Raw genomic sequence first — 20504 nt, 5'->3', positions numbered from 1 at the left:
TCCAGGGGCATTTGGGAGTCCCACTCTTTTTCTTTGTGGGAACATATTTGCTCCGAATCCTCACTATCTCCTTCTTGAATGCCTCCCACTGGTCTGACACTGATTTACCTTCAAGTTGCTGTTTCCAGTCCACTTTTGCCAAATCATATCTCAGCTTAGTAAAATTGGCCTTTTGCCAATTGAGAACTTTTATTTCTGTTCTTTGTCACTTTGCCAGAAGAGAAGACCTTTGACTGAGATGTTAATCTTTGTGCCTGCGCAGGTGGAAGCAAGAAAAAAAAACTGTAACGGAAAGGCAGTAGGCAGTTGGCTTATATTAAATCCAGAGGATGAGATGAAATGACCTTTTTTCCCTCCAAACTGATCTTGTGGTTTGATTCTTCAGAACTACTGTGCTGTTAGGACTCACTTTCAACACCCACTTGTTCCCATAAGCTTACAGGGTGTAAAAATAGCCAGGAAGGTACAAAATCAATCAAAATTCACATATTACAAAAAATAAGAGAATTCAAAGCAATGGGGAATTCTCCTGACCAACATTTATCCCTCAACCAACACCACTAAAAACAGATAGTCATTTATCACATTTGCTGTTTGTAGGGCCTGGTGTGCAAATTGGCTACCTGTTTGCCTACAAAACAGCGGCTACACTTCAGAAGGAGGTCAGCAATTGTGAAGCGATTTGGGATGGCCCGATGATGTGAAAGGTGCTACAGAAAGGTAAGCTCTTCCTTTCGAATCAGAAGCAGGAACTTCTACTGCAGCTTTTCAATCCTCCATCCAGCGCCCAGCAAACTGGCATACATCACTCCATAAAGGAAGGCCTGTTTGATCATCAATCAAAGCTAGTATTTGAACTTGTGATCCACTTTGATGAGCCACCAATACTACACCAACTTGGTCAGTGTTAAATGAGCAAGCAGAATTTTTTTTAAACTAAAGAAAATTGGGACATTTTAAACCAGAACTAATCTAGAACCAAAATTAGAACTAAGCCGATTAAAAGTGAGAACTAGCTTCACACAAAGGGTTGGTAGAATGTGGAATCGTCGACAATATCATCCGAAAACACGTCAGGTTCCACATGTATGCTAACGACACCCAGCTCTACCTCACCACCACCTCCCTTGACCCCTCTACTGTCTCTCATTTGTCACGCTGCTTGTTCGACAGCAAAATCTCCTCCAACTAAATGTTGAGAAGACCGAAACCGGTCTTCGCTCCCCACCACAAATTCCATTCCCTAGCCACCGACTCCATCCCTCTCCCTGGCCACTGTCTGAGGCTGAACCAGACCGTTCGCAACCTTGCATCCTACTTGACCCTGAGATGAGCTTCCAACCACATATCCGCTCCGTCACCAAGACCGCCTACTTCCACCTCCGTAACATTACCTGTCTCCATCCCTGCCTCAGCTCATCTGCTGCTGAAACCCTCATCCATGCCTGTGTCACTTCTAGACTTGCCTATTCCAATGCTCTCCTGGCCGGCCTCCCATCTTTCACCCTCCATAAACTTGACCTCATCCAAAACTTTGCTGCCCGTATGCTAACTCGCACCAAGTTCCGTTTACCCATCACTCCTGTGCTTGCCGACCTACATTGGCTCCCGGTCTGGGAATGCCTCGATTTTAAAATTCTCATCCATTTTTTCAAATCCCTCTATGGCCTTGCTGCTCCCTATCTCTCTAAGCTCCTCCAGCCCTACAACGCTCCGAGATCTCTGCGCACCTCCAATTCTCGCCTCTTGTGCATCCCCGATTTTAAATCGCTCTACCATTGGCAGCCGTGCCTTCAGCTGCCTAGGCCCTAAGCTCTGGAATTCGCTCCCTAAACCTCTCTGCCTCTCCATTAAGATGCTCCTTAAAACCTACCACTTTGACCAAATTTTTGTCTTAATATGTCCTGTCCTGAAGTGCCGTGAGTCGTTTTACTATGTTAAAGGTGGTATATAAATGCAAGTAGTTGTTGTTGTTGAATGCACTGGGCCAAAAGGCCATAGATCAAGAATTAATTAATGGGTTTAAAAGGGAGATATGGAGAAAAGCAAGGATTACATAGAATGTACAGCATAGGAACAGGCCATTCGGCCCAACAGGTCCATTCCAGTGTTTATGCTCCACGAGCCTCCTCTCTCCCTACTTCATCTAACCCTATCAGCATATCCTTCTATTCTTTTCTCCCTCATGTGTTTATCTAGCTTCCCTTTAAATGCATCATTTAGTCGTCTCAACTATTCCTTGTGATAGCAAGTTCCAGATTCTAACCACTCTGAGTAAAGAAGTTTCTCCTGAATTCCCTATTGGATTTATTAGTGACTATCTTATATTTACAGCCCCTAGTTCTGGTCTCCCCTGCAAGTGGAAACATCTTTTCTACATCTACCCTATCAAATCCTTTCATAATCTTAGAGACCTCTATCAGGTCACCCCTCAATCTTCTCTTTTCTAGAGAAAAGAGCCCCAGTCTGCTCAATCTTTCCTGATAGGTATAACCTCTCAGTTCTGATATCATCCTAATAATATTTTTTGCACCTTCTCCAGTACCTCTATATCCTTTTTAATAATATGGAGACCAGAACTGTTCACAGGACTCCAAGTGTGGTCTAATCAAGGTTCTATACAAATTTAACATAACTTCTCTGCTTTTCAATCCTATCCCTCTAGAAATGAACCCCAATGTTTGGTTTGCTTGTTTTTTTTTAAATGGTCTTATTAACCTGTGTCGCTACTTTTAGTGATTTGTATATCTGTACCCACAGATCCCTCTGCTCCTCTACCCCATTTAGACTTTTATTATCCAAGCAGTATGTGGCCCCCTTATTCTTCCTACCAAAGTGTAATACCTCACACTACCTATATTGAAATTCATTTGCCAATTACACATCCATTCTGCAAGTTTATTAATATCTTCCTGTATTTTGTCGCAGTCCTCCTCGGTATTAACTAATTTGGTGTCATACACAAATTTTGAAATTGTACTTCCGATTCCCAAGTCCAAGTCGTTTATGTAAATGGTGAACAACAGTGGTCCCAGCACCGATCCCTGTGGAACACCACTTCCCACCTTTGCCAGTCTGAGTAACTACCTTTAACCCCTACTCTCTGTTTTCTGTTTTGTAGCCAGCTTGCTATCCATTCTGCTACCTGACTCCACATGCTCTGACAGTAGTCATGAGTCTACAATGCAGTAACTTATCGAAGGCCTTTTGAAAATCCAAATATATTACATCTACCCTTTCTATTACTTCTTCAAAGAATTCAATAAGGTTGGTCAAGCATGGCTTTCCCTTCTGAAATATGTGCTGACTATTTTTTATTATATTTTCATTCTCTAGATGTCTTTCTATTACATCTTTGAGTAAAGATTCCATTATCTTTCCTACCACTGATGCTAAGCTAACTGGTCTGTAGTTCCCTGGCCTGGTTCTATCTCCCTTTTCAAGTGTAGGAATCACATTAGCTGTCCGCCAGTCCTTTGGCATCACATTAGCTGTCCGCCAGTCCTCTGGCACTATTCCCTTTTCTAATAAATTTTTATATATATGTAATAGCACCTCTGCTATCTCTTCCCTAACTTGTTTTAATACTCTCTAAGTTTCATTAGTTTATCAATTATCTCCCCACTTTCTATCTTAAATGTCTTTATGCCTTTTTTGATCTCTTAAGTCATGCTCACCATGTTAGTCTCCCTGGTAAATACTGAGGCAAAGTAATTACTTAATATTTCTGCCATTCTGCTGTCATTACCTGTGAAGTTTATCGTGTGTATCCCTTAGTGGCCCTATCCCTATCCTGATTTTTCTTTTGTCATTTATGTGTCTGTAGAATACATTACCATTTCTTTTTATATTCCTAATTTTAAAAAAAATTATTTCCTAACCTTTTCATTTTCCCTTTTGACATCCTCTCCTTTGTTGTCTACGTACTTAGAGTATGCCTTTTTCTTTAGTTTCAATTTTGCCCTTATTTCTTTATTAGTCATGGTGCATCATTACTGGCTAGTCCGTCCTTGCTTTTTAGTGGGATATATTTCTCCTAGACTCTATTGATTTTAAATGCTTCCTACTGCTGTTCTATTTCTTTATCATTAAATGTTTCCAGTTTATTTTCCCTAGTTCCATTCTCATCCCTTGAAAATCAGCTTTTTTCCAATTTATTACTTTGGTCTTTGGTCTTAGTCTTACTTATGTCCTTCTCAATCTTTATCTTAAACCTTATTATGTTGTGATCGCAATTGCTTCGATGTTCCCCTACATTTACTTCTCTTATCTGTTCTGGTTCACTTCCTATTGCTAGATCCAGCAGTGCTTCCACTCTTGCTGGGCTTTTTACAAACTGGGTAAGAAAGGACTACTGCACACACGGTAAAAACTCTATTCGCTTTACCTATCTCCTCTTGCCAGTTTATTTGGGGATAGAATAATAATCATGGGAGATTTTAACTATGTCCTTTACTCATTTCACATATTTCTTCCTCCACCTCCTTTCCACTATTAGGTGGTCTGTAGTATACCCCTATTAGTGTGATCGATCCCTTATCTTTTATTTCAATCTACATGGATTCTGTTTCTATCTTTCAGGACCTGAGATTAAAACCATAAAGAGCTGCAGTGACACAGCAGATTCGATAGACTGAATGGCCTACTTTTATACCTATAACAAGTGGCCGATTTTGTCATAGACTTGAACATTAATCGAGGTCTACGGCTACAGTTAAATTGTACAATAAGATCAGCAGCTGTAGACTGCATAAGCGCAGCTGCAGCACACATCCTATAGCGCAGATTGCAAACCACATTCTGCCCTCCAAGAGAGAGCTCTGTGGACATGTGGTTGCACCTGTCCATGCAGCTGCGCCTCCTGGCTGGTAAACTTTTAATGTTCGAAGAGTGCAGGGAAGAATGTTCACACTTCCATAACATTAAAGACTCGGCAGTAAGTTTATGAAGTTCCCAGGAGATCAAATCAACTCCCTGAATACCTTTTAAACTCGAGTTTTACTGTAAATTGAGAGATTGGGTTGACTCGGCCTGTATTCACTTGAGTTAAGAACAACGAGAGAGGATCTCATTGAAACATATAAAATTCTGACAGGGCTAGACAGACTGGATGCAGGGAGGATGTTTCCCCTGGCTGGGGGGTCCAGAACGAGGGGTCACACTCTCAGGATACGGGGTAGGACATTTAGGACTAAGATGAGGAGAAATTTCGTCACTCAGAGGGTGGTGAACCTGTGGAATTCTCCACCACAGAAGGCTGTGGAGGCCAAGTCACTGAATATATTTAAAAGGAGATAGATAGATTTCTAGACACAAAAGGCATCAAGGGGTATGGGGAGAGAGTGGGAATATGGTATTGAGATAGAGGATCAGCCATGATCATATTGAATGGCACAGCAGGCTCGAAGGGTCGAATGGCCTACTCCTGCTCCTATTTTTTATGTTTCTATGTTTAACAACTTATATTTATATAGCACCTTTAATGTAGGAAAACATCCCAAGGCGCTTCACAGGAGCATTATCAAACAAAAATGGACACTAAGCCAAAGATGATGATATTAGGACAAGTGACTAAAAGCTAAGTCAAAGAGGTTGGTTTTATGGAGGGTCTTATAGGTGGAGAGGTGGAAAGGTTTAAGGAGGGTATTCCAGAGTTTAGAGACTAGACGGATGAAGGCACGGCCGCTAATGGAACGAAGGGAGTGCAGGATGCGCAAGAGGCCAGGGTTGGAGGAATGCAGATTCTTGGAGGGTTATAGGGCTGGAGGAGGTTACAAAAATAGGTAGGGGCAACGGAGTTAAACTCGAGTGACAAGCCCAAGTAGCGAGAGGCAGCCTCTCAAGAGGAAGGGTCTCACGTTGCAGTTTTAGTGAGCTCCAGAGTCAGATTGATACCTGCCTCAGTACGCTGCCATTTGTTGCATTGATGCAGACTTGAAACTAGTTAATACTGATGTGAAAGTGGCGGCGTAATTCTACCTTTTGTTTATAAAATTGAGCTGAAAAAATTCTCCTTTACTCCAGTTTCCACTGAATGCTCAACTATCAGTAGCTTGATATACTCTACAAAAGTTTAGGCTCTTTCTGTTCCTGCTCAGAATCTTTACTTTAAGGGTCAGAACAAGATTACAGCTGAAGTAATGGGGAGTTAGTCATCCTTGTATAAATAAGGATGACTAACACCCCCACGCCAATTATTAATACCGTAATGCCCGAATATGGTGCAAAACATACCCAAGTCTTGACAAATCTGCAGTAGTGACATTGCAATTGTTAAGCCACTGTGTGATGATACAGGGACATGGACACAACAGCTTCCTCCCAGGGCCGACTAGGCAAAGCACCTGAGTGCTACAGAGCTACAGACCAGAAGGGTGCCAGATTCAATTACTGATCTGTGCTGAGTAGGGGTGCTACGTCATCCCACGCACCCCCACCCCACCACGGGCCAGGATTTCCAATCCTGATTGCTTTCTAGCAACCCTTACTCTCAGCGATCTGCCAATGGTCTGGCACTGCTCATTGGCCAGGCTCACACACAGCCAAATGGGTGAAATGCCAGAGGCCTGCTGGCATCCACAGACCTGTACCCAGCATCAGTCAGCAATTTCAGGAGACACGGAGCAGGGGAGAAAAACTAGCAAAGACAACAAAACGTGGAGCACTCTGATAATCACCGTCTATATCAGCATCTATTGTGAATAACATCCTCAATGATCAGCATTCCTTTGAATGTTTCTTTCTTGTTCTTCCTAAGCTGCCAATATTCTATTCTGCACCTTCCAGTCTCCTCCTCGAATTTATTCATTCCCAATAACTCAAAATTGCAGATGGTTTCACATCAATTGATAGAATTTTTTAAGGAGGAAACAAGAAGGGTCGATGAGGATAGTGCATTTGATGCAGTCTACATGAATTTCAGCAAGGCTTTTGACAAGGTCCCACATGGCAGACTGGTCAAAAAAAAGTACAAGCCCATAGGATCCAAGGGAAAGTGGCAAGTTGGATCCAAAATTGGCTCAGTGGCAGGAAGCAAAGGGTAATGGCCAACTGGTGTTTTTGTGCCTGGGAGGCTGTTTCAGTGGGGTTCAGCAGGACTCAGTACTAGGTCCCTTGCTTTTTGTCATATATATTAGTGATTTGGACTTAAATGTAGGGGGCATGATTAAGAAGTTGACAGATGATACAAAAATTGGCCGTGTGGTTGATAGTGAGGAGGAACGCTGTAGACTGCAGGAAGATATCAATGGACTGGTCAGGTGGGTGGAAAAGTGGCAAATGGAATTCAATCCAGAGAAGTGTGAGGTAATGCATTTGGGGACGGCAAACAAGGGAGTACACAATAAATGGGAGGATACTGAAATGAGTAAAGGAAGTGAGGAGCCTTGGAGTGCATGTCCACAGATCCTTGAAGGTAGCAGGACAGGTATAGAAGTGGTTAAGGCGGCATATGGAATTCTTTCCTTTATTAGCCGAGGCATAGAATATAAGAGCAGGGAGGTTATACTGGAACTGTATAAAACACTAGTTAGGCCACAGCTTGAGTACTGTGTATACAGTTCTGGTCACCACATTACAGAAAGGATGTAATTGCAATAGAGAGGGTACAGAGGAGATTTACAAGGATGTTGCTAGAACTGGAGAATTTTAGCTATGAGGAAAGATTGGATAGGCTGGGGTTGTTCTCTTTGGAACAGAGGAGGCTGAAGGGTGATTTAATTGAGGTGTACAAAATAATGAGGGGCCTAGATAGAGTGGATAGGAAGGACCTATTTCTCTTGGCAAAGAAGTCAATAACCAGGGGGCATGGATTTAAAGTGATTGGTAGAAGGATTAGAAGGGAGCTGAGGAAAATTTTTTTCACCCAGAAGGTGGTGGGGATCTGGAACTCACTGCCTGAAAGGGTGGTAGAGGCAGAAACCCTCATCTCATTTAAAAAGCACCTGGATATGCACCTGAAGTGTCATGACTTACATGGCTACAGACCAAGTACTGGAAATTGGGATTAGGCTGGGCGGTTCATTTTTGGCCGGCGCGGACACGATGGGCCAAATGGCCTCCTTCTGTGCCGTAAATTTTCTATGATTCGATCCCTCAATCTTTTCTTCCTCATTCAACCTTCAGGCTTCAGGCTTTTAAAAGCCAAGCCTGTCTCCAAGTCACCTCTCAGACCTTCACAATGGAACAACAAGGGCAGCAGGTGCATGGAAACACCATCACCTCCAGGTTCCCCTCCGAGTCATACACCATCCGGACTTGGACACGTATCGCTGTTCCTTCATTGTCGTTGGGTCAAAGTCCTGGAATTCCCTACCTAACAACACTACGAGAGCACTTCCACCACACGGACTGCAACGGTTCATGGCGGCAGCTCACTACCACCTTCTCAAGGGCAGCTAGGGAGGAACAATAAATGTTAGTGACGCCCATATCCCCAGAACGAATAGAAAAGTAGTAATTAATACCTCTTGATCTATCAAGCCTTTTCTTTTCAACCTTGGTGATGCACTATATCGAGTTACATTGAGTCTACAGCACAGAAACAGGCCATTTGGCCCAAATGGTCTAGGCCGGTCTTTATGCTCCACACAAGGCTACTCCCTCCTTCATCTAACCCTATCAGCATACCCTACTATTCCTTTCTCCCTCGTGGTTATCTCGCTTCCCTTTAAATGCATCCATGCTATTTGCCTCAACTACTCCTTGTGGTAGCACGTTCCACATTCTTACTACTCTTTGGGTAAAGAAGTTTCTCCTGAATTCCCTATTGGATTTATTAGCAACTATTTTATATTTATGACCTCTAGTTTGGAATTCCCCTACAAGTGGAAACTTTTTCTCGGACGTCCACCCTATCAAACCCTTTCATTACCTTAAAGACATTTATCAGGTCACCCCTCAGCCTTCTCTGCACTACGGGCTTGACCCTTCACCTTGCTTTCTCAATGGTGAACCAAGTACTGATATTACAATTGCAAAATGACTGAACACCCCAGCACGTCAAAGACACACGGCTCATTTCCAATCTACATTTCAAGCCATCGATGACATAATAAACAGTACCGAAGTCTATTGATTAGCAGACAGTGCCCGGGACTGGATTTCCAGGCCACGGTCAAATCTCAGGTTTCAGATGATGGTTAAAAAGTCAATCAAAAGCTTAGTTTTCATAATTCAGGGCACCAGCCAAACCCAGAAATATCAAATCAAATTAGGAACATAGGAATTACTAGATGAAAAAAGACCATGGCCTATATAGTTCACCTACCATCCTGGCAGTCGCATGATACAACGATAATGGAGTTGTTGACTAATCAATCTCTATCAATTAGTGTACAACAGGCCCAGACATGACACAAGGAAAACCCCAGTGGAGGAGAGCTTTGGCAACCATAGGTCCAAAGTCACCTGTTCCTCCTAAATATTCTACACTTACCACATGCCATGTCTCAAATAATATCCCAAAATATTATTTTCTGAAAAATCTATCTAATTTGCATTTGAATCAATCAACACTAACTGCTTCTCCCTCGGGAGCCTGTTCCATAGATTGACCATCCCTCGGGAGCCTGTTCCATAGATTGACCACTCGCTCGCTGAAGTATTGTTTCCGCAGATTAGTTTTTAAATTTACCCCCCCTTGAAGTGCAGGCCGTGTCCTCTGGTTCGACAGTTCTGGACAAGATGAAGCAGCTTGTCATGGTCTACATTATCCAGTCCCTTTAGAATCCTAAAAACAGCAATCATATCACCATTCAACCTTCTCTTGTCAGTGAGGTGTGGGGAGCAGGTGGGGGGAGAAGGAAGGGGAGTCAGTGAGGGACGTGGGAGCGAGAGACGGGGTGGGGAGTGAGTGGGGGAGGAAGAACGAGGGGTGGGGAGTGAGTGGGGGAGGAAGAACGAGGAGTGGGGAGCGGTGGGGGAGGAAGAACGAGGAGTGGGGAGCGGGGGGGGAGGAAGAACGAGGAGTGGGGAGCGGGGGGGGAGGAAGAACGAGGAGTGGGGAGCGGGGGGGAGGAAGAACGAGGAGTGGGGAGCGGGGGGGGAGGAAGAACGAGGAGTGGGGAGCGGGGGGGGAGGAAGAACGAGGAGTGGGGAGCGGGGGGGGAGGAAGAACGAGGAGTGGGGAGCGGGGGGGGAGGAAGAACGAGGAGTGGGGAGCGGGGGGGGAGGAAGAACGAGGAGTGGGGAGCGGGGGGGGAGGAAGAACGAGGAATGGGGAGCGGGGGGGGAGGAAGAACGAGGAATGGGGAGCGGGGGGGAAGGAAGAACGAGGAATGGGGAGCGGGGGGGAAGGAAGAACGAGGAATGGGGAGCGGGGGGGAAGGAAGAACGAGGAATGGGGAGCGGGGGGGAAGGAAGAACGAGGAATGGGGAGCGGGGGGGGAAGGAAGAACGAGGAATGGGGAGCGGGGGGGAAGGAAGAACGAGGAATGGGGAGCGGGGGGGAAGGAAGAACGAGGAATGGGGAGCGGGGGGGAAGGAAGAACGAGGAATGGGGAGCGGGGGGGAAGGAAGAACGAGGAATGGGGAGCGGGGGGGGAAGGAAGAACGAGGAATGGGGAGCGGGGGGGAAGGAAGAACGAGGAATGGGGAGCGGGGGGGAAGGAAGAACGAGGAATGGGGAGCGGGGGGGAAGGAAGAACGAGGAATGGGGAGCGGGGGGGAAGGAAGAACGAGGAATGGGGAGCGGGGGGGAAGGAAGAACGAGGAATGGGGAGCGGGGGGGAAGGAAGAACGAGGAATGGGGAGCGGGGGGGAAGGAAGAACGAGGAATGGGGAGCGGGGGGGAAGGAAGAACGAGGAATGGGGAGCGGGGGGGAAGGAAGAACGAGGAATGGGGAGCGGGGGGGAAGGAAGAACGAGGAATGGGGGGGGGGGGGGAGGGAGGAAGAACGAGGAATGGGGGGGGGGGGGAGGGAGGAAGAACGAGGAATGGGGGGGGGGGGGAGGGAGGAAGAACGAGGAATGGGGAGTGGGGGGGGGGGGGGGGAGGAGGGACGGAGAGTGAGAGGAGTGGGGGGTGGGGGGAAGAGAAGGGGAGTCAGTGAGGAACGGGGGAGTGAGGGACGGGGTGGGGAGTGAGGGGGAGGAGGAAAGGGAGTCAGTGAGGGACGAGGGAGTGAGGGACGGGGTGGGGAGTGAGGGGGAGGAGGAAGGGGAGTCAGTGAGGGACGGGGGGAGTGAGGGACGGGGGGAGTGAGGGACGGGGGGAGTGAGGAATGGACAGAGTGAGGGAAGGGGGGGGAAGAAGGGCAGTCAGTGGGGGGGGAAGAAGGGCAGTCGGTGGGGGTGGGGGAGGGGGAGTGAGGGACAGGGTGGGGAGTGAGGGGGAGGAGGAAGGGGAGTCAGTGAGGGACTGGGGAATGAGGGACAGGGTGGGTGAGTGTGAGGGGGGAGGAGTGGGGGGAGGGGGGAGGAGTGGGGGGAGGGGGGAGGAGTGGGGGGAGGGGGGACAGGGAGTGAGGGACAGGGAGTGAGGGGAGGAGGGACGGGGGAGAAAAGAGTGAGCACCAGGGCAGTAGAGTCAGTTTGCGGGGTATTTTCTCCCTCAGATGTCGGAGGGCGGAGCCGGGACTCGGTATTAAACGGCCCGAGTCCGAGCACCGCTCCTTTATTCGGTTTAAACCCTACTCCTTGCCGGCCCGGTGCATGAGTCGAGCCCCTGCAGGACGGCCACGATCTGACCCTCCCCGCCAGGGCTCCATCCTCCCGGCCACTCACCGGCTCCGACCCACCCGGGACTGTCAGACGCGGCCAGCCCTGCGCTGCGGCCTACACAGAGAGTCCAGACCCCGCTCCCTCCCAGCCTGAACCCCGAGGATCGCCTCCTCATCCGCCGCTCCGGATACAACATGTAACCGGGGAGGGGGCAGTAGGCCTGAAGGCTCGGGGTTACTCTCAAGCCCCGCTCCCCGAATCTCACTCACCCGATCGCTACTCCTTCGGCCTGTCTGTACCGAGTGTCCGCAACTGAGTCAAGACCGTCTCCCCACCCCCCCACCGGCGGGCCTGTCAATCATCGAGTCCCGCCTCTAACATCCACTGTCAATCATCGAGTCCCGCCTCTAACATCCACTGTCAATCATCGAGTCCCGCCTCTAACATCCACTGTCAATCATCGAGTCCCGCCTCTAACATCCACTGTCAATCATCGAGTCCCGCCTCTAACATCCACTGTCAATCATCGAGTCCCGCCTCTAACATCCACTGTCAATCATCGAGACCCGCCTCTAACATCCACTGTCAATCATCGAGACCCGCCTCTAACATCGACTGTCAATCATCGAGTCCCGCCTCTAACATCCACTGTCAATCATCGAGACCCACCTCTAACATCCACTGTCAATCATCGAGTCCCGCCTCTAACATCCACTGTCAATCATCGAGTCCCGCCTCTAACATCCACTGTCAATCATCGAGTCCCGCCTCTAACATCCACTGTCAATCATCGAGACCCGCCTCTAACATCCACTGTCAATCATCGAGTCCCGCCTCTAACATCCACTGTCAATCATCGAGTCCCGCCTCTAACATCCACTGTCAATCATCGAGTCCCGCCTCTAACATCCACTGTCAATCATCGAGACCCGCCTCTAACATCGACTGTCAATCATCGAGTCCCGCCTCTAACAGCTCCTGTCAATCATCGAGACCCGCCTCTAACATCCACTGTCAATCATCGAGTCCCGCCTCTAACATCCGCTGTCAATCAATCAGTCAGCCCCGCCTCTAATGGGCGCTGTCTATCATTGAGTCCCGCCCCTCTGCGGGAATGACTGTCCACCACCGAGTCCCAGCACCCCATCGACTGTCAATCACTGGAACACCACCTGCACTCGCTCTTATCAGAGTCCCAGCTTCCAGCAGCAATTGTCAATCAAATAAACTCCGCCCCCCTCTCTCCTTTCACTCTAAATCTCCTGCAAACTCTCCCAAACACTGAGCCCCGCCTCTCCTGCCAATCAATGGGACCAGAAAGGAGATGATCTTGTGGAGGCAGAGGGCATGGCCAAGATACTAAATGAGCACTTTGCATCTGTCTTCACTAAAGGAGAGGATGCTGCCAATGTTACAATAAAGGAGGCGGTAGTCGAGAAATTGGATCGGATAAAAATAGATAAAGTGGAGGTACTTAAAAGATTGGCAGCGCTCAAAGTAGGAAAGTGAGCCGGTCCGGATGGGATGCATCTGAGGTTGCTGAGCTAAGTAAGGGTGGAGCTGGCAGAGGCTCTGGCCACAATCTTCCAATCCTACTTAGATATGGGAGCGGTGCCAGAGTTGCAGGATTGCAAATGTTACACCCTTGTTCAAAAGAGGGGAGAGTGATAAAACCAGCAACGACAGGCCAGTCAGCCTAATGTCAGTGATGGGAAAACTTTTAGAGACAATAATCTGAGGCAAAATTAATTGTCACTCGGAAAAATATGGGTTAACAAATGACAGCCAGAATAGATTTGTTGAAGGCAACATGTGTTTGGTTAACTTGATTGAGTTCTTTGATGAAGTAACAGAGAGGGTTGATGAAGGTTGATGTGTTTATGGACTTTCAAAAGGTTTAACAAAGTACCACATAATAGACTTATTAGCAAAATTGAAGCCCATGGGATTAAAGGGACAGTGGCAGTGTGGATATGAAATTGGCTAAGGGTCAGAAAACAGAGAGTAGTGGTGAATGGTTGTTTTTCAGACTGGAGGGAAGTATACTGTGGTGTTCCCCAGGGGTTGGTATTAGGCCCATTTCTCTTTTTGATGTATATTAATGACCTGGACTTGGGTATAGAGGGTATAATTTCAAAGTTTGCAGATGACCTGAAACTCAGAAATATAGTAAACAGTGAAAAGGATAGTAACAGACTTCAGGAGGACACAGACTAACATATGGCAGATGAAATTTAATGCAGAGAAGTTGGAAGTGATGTATTTTGGTAGGCAGAATGAGGAGAGGCAAAATAAACTAAATGGTACAATTTTAAAGGGGGTGTAGGAACAGAGAGACCTGGGGGTGTAGGTTCACAAATCTTTGAAGGTGACAGGACAAGTTGAGAAGGCTGTTAAAAAAGCATATGTAATTCTTGGCTTTATAAACATAGGCATAGAGTACAAAAGCAAGGAAGCTGTGCTAAACCTTTATAAATCACTGGTTAGGCCCCAGCTGGAGCACTGTGTCCAATTCTGGGCACCACACTTTAGGAACGATGTCAAGACCTTAGAGTGGGTGCAGAGGAGATTTACTAGAATGGTACCAGGAATGAGGGACTTCAGTTATGTGGACAGACTAGAGAAGCTGGGGTTGTTCTCCTTAGAGCAGAGAAGGTCAAGGGGAGATTTAATAGAGGTGTTCAAAATCATAAAGGGTTTTGATGGAGTAAATAAGGAGCAACTACTTTCAGTGGCAGAAGGGTAACCAGAGGACACAGATTTAAAGTAATTAGCAAAAGAACTAGAGGTGAGGTGCGGAGAAATTTTTTTATGCAGCAAGTTTTTATGATCTGGAATGCACTGCCTGAAAGGGTGATGGAAGCAGATTCAATAGTAACTTTCAAAAGGGAATTGGATAAATACTTGAAGGGAAAAAATTTGCAGGGCTATGGGGAAAGGGAAGGGGAGTGGGACTAATTGGATAGCTTTTTCAAAGATCAGGCACAGGCATGATGGTCTGAATGGCCTCCTTCTATGCTGTATCATTCCATGATTCTATAAACACACGCTTAGCGAGTTCTATCAATCACTGAGTCCCCGCCTCCTGTAGCACCTACCAATCGATGCACAGCTAGCAAGTTTTGTCAATCACTGAGTCTCTGCCTCCAACATCACATGCCAATCAATGCATACCTTGCAAGTTCTGTCAATCACTGTGTAACTGCATCCAGGAGCAGCTGTCAATCAATCCACCCCTCCAACAGTGCTTGTCATATAAAACCATTCAGCCCTTTGAGCCATATCATGGCTGATCTGTACCTTAACTCCATTTATCTTTCCTCCATATCCCTTGATACCCATACCTAACAAAAATCTTACTCTCTGTCTTGAAAATTTCAATTGATCCAGCAATCCACAGCTTTTTAGGGATTTCCAGATTTCCACTACCCCTTCTGATTTCAGACCAAAATTGCTTAGCTCTAATGGCTTGACCACTTGGGCCAGGTGTCAGGTTTGGTTTAGTAGTAGTAGTAGTACTCTTGCTTCTGGGTCAGAAGGTTGTGGGTTCAAATCCCACTCTATGGAGACTTGAGTATATAATCTAAGCTGACATTTCAGTGGAGTACTGCTCCTCTTTTGGATGAGATGTTAAACCAAGGCCCTGTCTGCCCTCTTGGTTTGATATAAAAGATCCCATGGTGATATTTGAAGAAGAGCAAGGGGTCCTCCTGGTGTCCTGGCCAATATTTATCCCTCAACCACCATCAACCCCTCGAGCCTGCTCCGCCATTCAATTAGATTAGGGCTGATCTACACCTCAACTCTATTTATTCGCCTTCAGCTGCATAGGCTCTATGCTCTGGAATTCCTTCCCTAAATCTCTCTGCCTCTCTCTCTTCCTTTAAGATGCTCCTTAAAACGTACATCTTTAACCAAACTGTTGGTCATCTGTCCCAATACCTCCTATGTGGCTGGGTGTGAAATTTTGTTTGATAACGCTCCAGGGAAGCGCCTTGGGACGTTTCACTACGTTAAAAGGCGCGATATAAATGCAAGTTGTTGTCGTCGGGTCATTGCCCATTTTAAAATATTTAAAAGTGAAAGCTCTCGCCCACATTGAGAACTAGCTGCTGAAGCAGGCAGAGTCAAAGTGCACGTCAAAGCATACAGGCACCGAGCGAGATATGTAGTCTCTGCGCCTTGCTGGAACATGGGGTAACTGCAGTATAACTACAGCTTAAATCATTTGTAAACAATTTTACAACACCAAGTTATAGTCCAGCAATTTTATTTTAAATTCACAAGCTTTCGGAGGCTTCCTCCTTCGTCAGGTAAATGTTCAGGAGCTCCTTGAAGTCTACGCATTTATACATCACAGAACAATACATGGTGTTTACAGACTGCCCCTGCAACTGCCCGTTGCCAAGGCAATCACCGTGTTCAGACAGAGAGGTGTCACCTGCAGAACCCCCGAATATACATTCAACAAAAAAACAAACAGGAAAAAAAACAGAGAGAGGCAGAAACATCCGGAAGGCAGAGAAAGCCAGCAAATGACCCATTATATTAAAAACAGATAACATTTGTTCACTGGTGGGGTAACGTGTAGCGTGACATGAACCCAAGATCCCGGTTGAGGCCGCTTTTCTTCTTTGCATTTTTATTTGTCAGATGTGCAACCCTCATCGCTCAACTTTGCTCCCGATTTTTTTTTTATGTTGCATTTTTTTTGCAGTGCACAGCAGCTGGGCGACTTGTCGCGAAAGCTTTGGAACCCGGAAGTTGTGCGCGTCGGCTTGCTGTCAGTCCCCATCCAGGCAATTCAGGAAGAGCCCGGGAGGAGGAGCAGGAGCTGCTCTGAATGCACCATCATCACTCCCCCCCTCCCTCCGCCGACCCGCAGCAAGCACCCTGCACCCTGCCTCGCACCCACGGACAGCGATCGCTGCATTCTCTGCCCACCTCTTCCACACACTCACAAGGTGGGAGAGACAAGCTCCTCCTCCCCTTTTGTATCTGTTATCAGGGCTGGTAAGTGTATTATTATTGATAGGCACCTTGGTGCATTAATGCGTCTGGAAGAATCCAGGGTGACGATTGTTATTTGCATATCGTATTATATTAAATCATCTCAATCCTTACCTTTATTTTTTTCTGTTATAAACAAGATTTCAAGAGGAATTCGAAGCTGAGCTGCATGCTGGTCCAATATCAAGGTAGAGAAATGCATTGATATTATTGTTGAATTTCTGGTTGCAAATATCAATAATTATGTTTAATGCAAAATTCGCCGATCGATTTGACTGATTTTTTTGTTGTTGTTGTTGGTTGAACAATATTTGGGATTTGCATTTGACAAGTTGCACCTTAACAGGTCGGCTGGCTGGCCGGAGGGGGATGGAAAATAGAAGATATGCAAGATCTATCCGAGGAAACCATTAAAGATCCACGGTCTGCTCTAAAGAACCTGGCGCTGCGAGCGGTTGGTTTGCCGGTGTCTCTGTACAATTCCCTGCCCGAGGTTAGCCCACGTTACCTCTTGAATTCAATGTGTTTGTAGGTCGTGAAGTTGGGAAAAAGCTGCCCCCCCCCCCCCCCCCGTCTAGTATTTGGGTTTTTGAAAGGGGGAGGGGGGTCAGCAAGGTCATCGGAGATCAGTCTATCTGTTGCAAACGAAAATCTGTTTTGTTGACTTTCTGGCACGTTATTTCTGCTGTTTGTACACTAATATAAAAATGTATTCTGCAAAAATAACACTGACATTTGACGCTGTCTCTCAGAAGTTAAGACAGGGCCACACTGGAAATGTGTCACTGTCTTTAGGGAGTCCCCAAGAGTGTGTAAATGTTTGCAGGGGGTCTCTGGGAGTGCATCAGTATTTGCAGGGGGTCTCTGGGAGTGTGTCAATATTTGCAGGGGGTCTCCAGGAGTGCATCAGTATTTGCAGGGGGTCTCTGGGAGTGTGTCAATATTTGCAGGGGGTCTCCAGGAGTGCATCAGTATTTGCAGGGGGTCTCTGGGAGTGCATCAGTACTTGCAGGGGGTCTCTGGGAGTGCATCATTATTTGCAGGGGGGTCTCTGGGAGTGTGTCAATATTTGCAGGGGGTCTCCAGGAGTGCATCAGTATTTGCAGGGGGTCTCTGGGAGTGCATCAGTATTTGCAGGGGTTTTCTGGGAGTGCATCAGTGTTTGCAGGGGTTTTCTGGGAGTGCATCAGTATTTGCAGGGGGTCTCTGGGAGTGCATCAGTATTTGCAGGGGGTCTCTGGGAGTGCATCAGTATTTGCAGGGGGTCTCTGGGAGTGCATCAGTATTTGCAGGGGGTCTCTGGGAGTGTGTCAGTGTTTGCAGGGGGTCTCTGGGAGTGCATCAGTATTTCCAGGGGGTCTCCGGGAGTGTGTCAGTGTTTGCAGGGGGTCTCCGGGAGTGTGTCAGTGTTTGCAGGGGGTCTCCGGGAGTGCATCAGTATTTGCAGGGGGTCTCCAGGAGCGCGCCAGTATCTGCAGGAGGTCCCCAGATGTGTGTGTAAATATTTGTAGAGTTTGAAAACACAGAAACGAGAAGGTTGAAAGAGGTCTTTAAGGTAATAGAGTTTGATAGGGTAGACGTAGAGAAAATGTTTCCACTTGTTGGGGAGTCCAAAACTAGAGGTCATAAGTATAAAATAGTTGCTAATAAATCCAATAGGGAATTCAGGAGAAACTTCTTTATCCAAAGAGTGGTTAGAATGTGGAACGCAATACCACAAGTAGTAGTTAAAGCAAATAGCATAAATGCATTTAAGGGGAAGCTAGAAAAGCACATGAGGGAGAAAGGAACAGAAGGGTATCCTGATAGGGTTAGAGGAAGTAGGGAGGGAGGAGGCTTGTGTGGAGCATAAACGCCAACATAGACCAGTTGGGCCGAATGGCCTGTTTCTGTGCTGTAGTCTCTCTCCACTCAGAGGGTCGTGAGTATTTGGAATTCTCTACCCCAGAGGGCTGTGGATGCTCAGTCATTGAATATATTCAAGACTGAGATCGATAGATTTTTGGAGTCTCAGGGAATCAAGGGATGTGGAGATCAGGCGGAAAAGTGGAGTTGAGGTTGAAGATCAGCCGTGATCTTAATGAATGGAGAAGCAGGCTCGAGGGGGCCGTGTGGCCTACTCCTGCTCCTATTTCTTATGTTTCTTATGTCTTGATGTAATTCGATGTAAAAGTTTTAAAACCACTGACCTTGTGCAGTGTTAATGCTTTTTTTGAAGTTTTTTTTTATTCGTTCGCGGGATGTGGGCGTCGCTGGTGAGGCCAGCATTTATTGCCCATCCCTAATTGCCCTCGAGAAGGTGGTGGTGAGCCGCCTTCTTGAACCGCTGCAGTCCGTGTGGTGACGGTTCTCCCACAGTGCTGTTAGGAAGGGAGTTCCAGGATTTTGACCCAGCGACGATGAAGGAACGGCGATATATTTCCAAGTCGGGATGGTGTGTGACTTGGAGGGGAACGTGTGTTTCCATAAACTGCATTGGGTGTGAGTCTAAAGCATTGACTGTAAGTTTTGGGATGTGGGCGATATGCGCATTTTATTGCCCATTCCTAGTTACCCTGAGAAGGTGATAGGCTTTCCCCTAGAAACGCTGCAGTCCCTGTAGCGAAAGTGCTCCCACAATGATATTCAGTAGGGAATTCCATCATTCTGACCTAGCAGTGATGAAAAAGTAGTGATACATGTCCAAGACAGGATGATGTGTGACTTGGAGGGGAACTTGGAGATGACGCTGTTCCCACAACACTGCTGCTCTTGTTCTTCGTGGTGTTAGAGGTCATAGGAAAGGGAGGTGCTGTTGAAGGAATCTTGGTGAGTTACTGCAGTGCATCCTGTAGATCATACACACTGCAGTACAGCAGTGACGGAAGGGGGTGGATACTGAGTCCAGTGTGCTGAGTGATATTTTCACGACATCCATCCAGATAAACTGGGGCTGTCATGAGCATAATCTTCCTTGGGGGAGGGTCTCTTTGAGGTCAAAGTGACAGACCTGGTGATGGAAGTTGAGAACTAAGTCAAGCCCAAGTCCCTAACTCAGTACTCTGATTCCTCAACCAAGCAGATCTGCAGTGCCCGGGGCACTGTAGATGATTGACCAAACGGACTAGCCCACTTGTGGAGTAGACCTGTCCTTGGGGGCTGTGATTCTACTCACCTGTTTGCAGGTAAGCCAGTGCTTGAAGGTGAAGGACCAAGGGCCATTGTGCAGAACACCACCCTAGGCTGAAAAGAGAAGGTGATGTTGTGGGAAAAAATCACCACTCGGAGTCAGACTTAAAGATTCAACCTGCAGTTTATTGTACAAAGCTTTGGGAGAAGGACTGGACACTCCGTAGTGAACGCAGCTACCTTCTCAACTTTAAAATGGTTGTCATGCTTTTTTATACCTTTGAAATACAGATTTCAGTAGCTTTTACATCATTAATCTTGATTACACACATTAACCAATTAAGTCCGCACAGCAACAACGGACAGTTTACACATTAACCAATTAAGTCCGCATAGCAACAACGGACTGCTTACGCATTAACCAATTCATTCCGAACAACTATTATCACCTTAAGACAGCATGCCTTTGTTTCATGCAGTCTGGTTCTATAGTTTTATCAGTTCGTTATGAAATGTCCTTTGTATTCTCAGACTGTAAGCCAGTTCTGGAATGTACAAACTCTACACTTTTAACTGTCTTTCCCACAGTCACAGAATCCATTTTATTTAATAGTGTCCCTTTGTTTAATAGAATCCATTTTGTTTAATTAAGTGTCCATTTTATTAGTAGTCAAGCGTTATATTTAAGCCTTTAATTAAGGTTAGTCTAATCTACACAAAGCGCA

General features: G+C 46.6%; 2 protein-coding genes across 3 annotated transcripts in view; one reads left to right on the top strand and one right to left on the bottom strand.

The window, feature by feature from the left end:
• The window catches only part of usp33 (ubiquitin specific peptidase 33), a 70686-nt gene extending 58668 nt beyond the window's left edge, over nucleotides 1-12018 (bottom strand). For both annotated transcript variants that reach the window (XM_067989859.1, XM_067989860.1), the window contains exon 1: nucleotides 11931-12018. The gene's annotated coding sequence lies outside the window, so the exon portion shown is untranslated. The remainder of the gene's footprint in view (nucleotides 1-11930) is intronic.
• A 4480-nt stretch (nucleotides 12019-16498) lies between these two features.
• The window catches only part of miga1 (mitoguardin 1), an 88135-nt gene continuing 84129 nt past the window's right edge, over nucleotides 16499-20504 (top strand). Inside the window, exons 1-3 of the mRNA XM_067989858.1 lie at nucleotides 16499-16674; nucleotides 16812-16859; nucleotides 17018-17164. Coding sequence (XP_067845959.1) covers nucleotides 17057-17164 — 108 coding nt within the window. The 5' untranslated portion in view covers nucleotides 16499-16674; nucleotides 16812-16859; nucleotides 17018-17056. The remainder of the gene's footprint in view (nucleotides 16675-16811; nucleotides 16860-17017; nucleotides 17165-20504) is intronic.

This window comes from Heptranchias perlo, chromosome 9 (genome assembly GCF_035084215.1).
Source record: "Heptranchias perlo isolate sHepPer1 chromosome 9, sHepPer1.hap1, whole genome shotgun sequence".
NCBI classification, from domain to species: Eukaryota; Metazoa; Chordata; class Chondrichthyes; order Hexanchiformes; family Hexanchidae; genus Heptranchias; species Heptranchias perlo.
The sequence above is the reverse complement of the archived record's forward strand: the minus strand, read 5'-3'. Positions and strand labels throughout refer to the sequence as shown.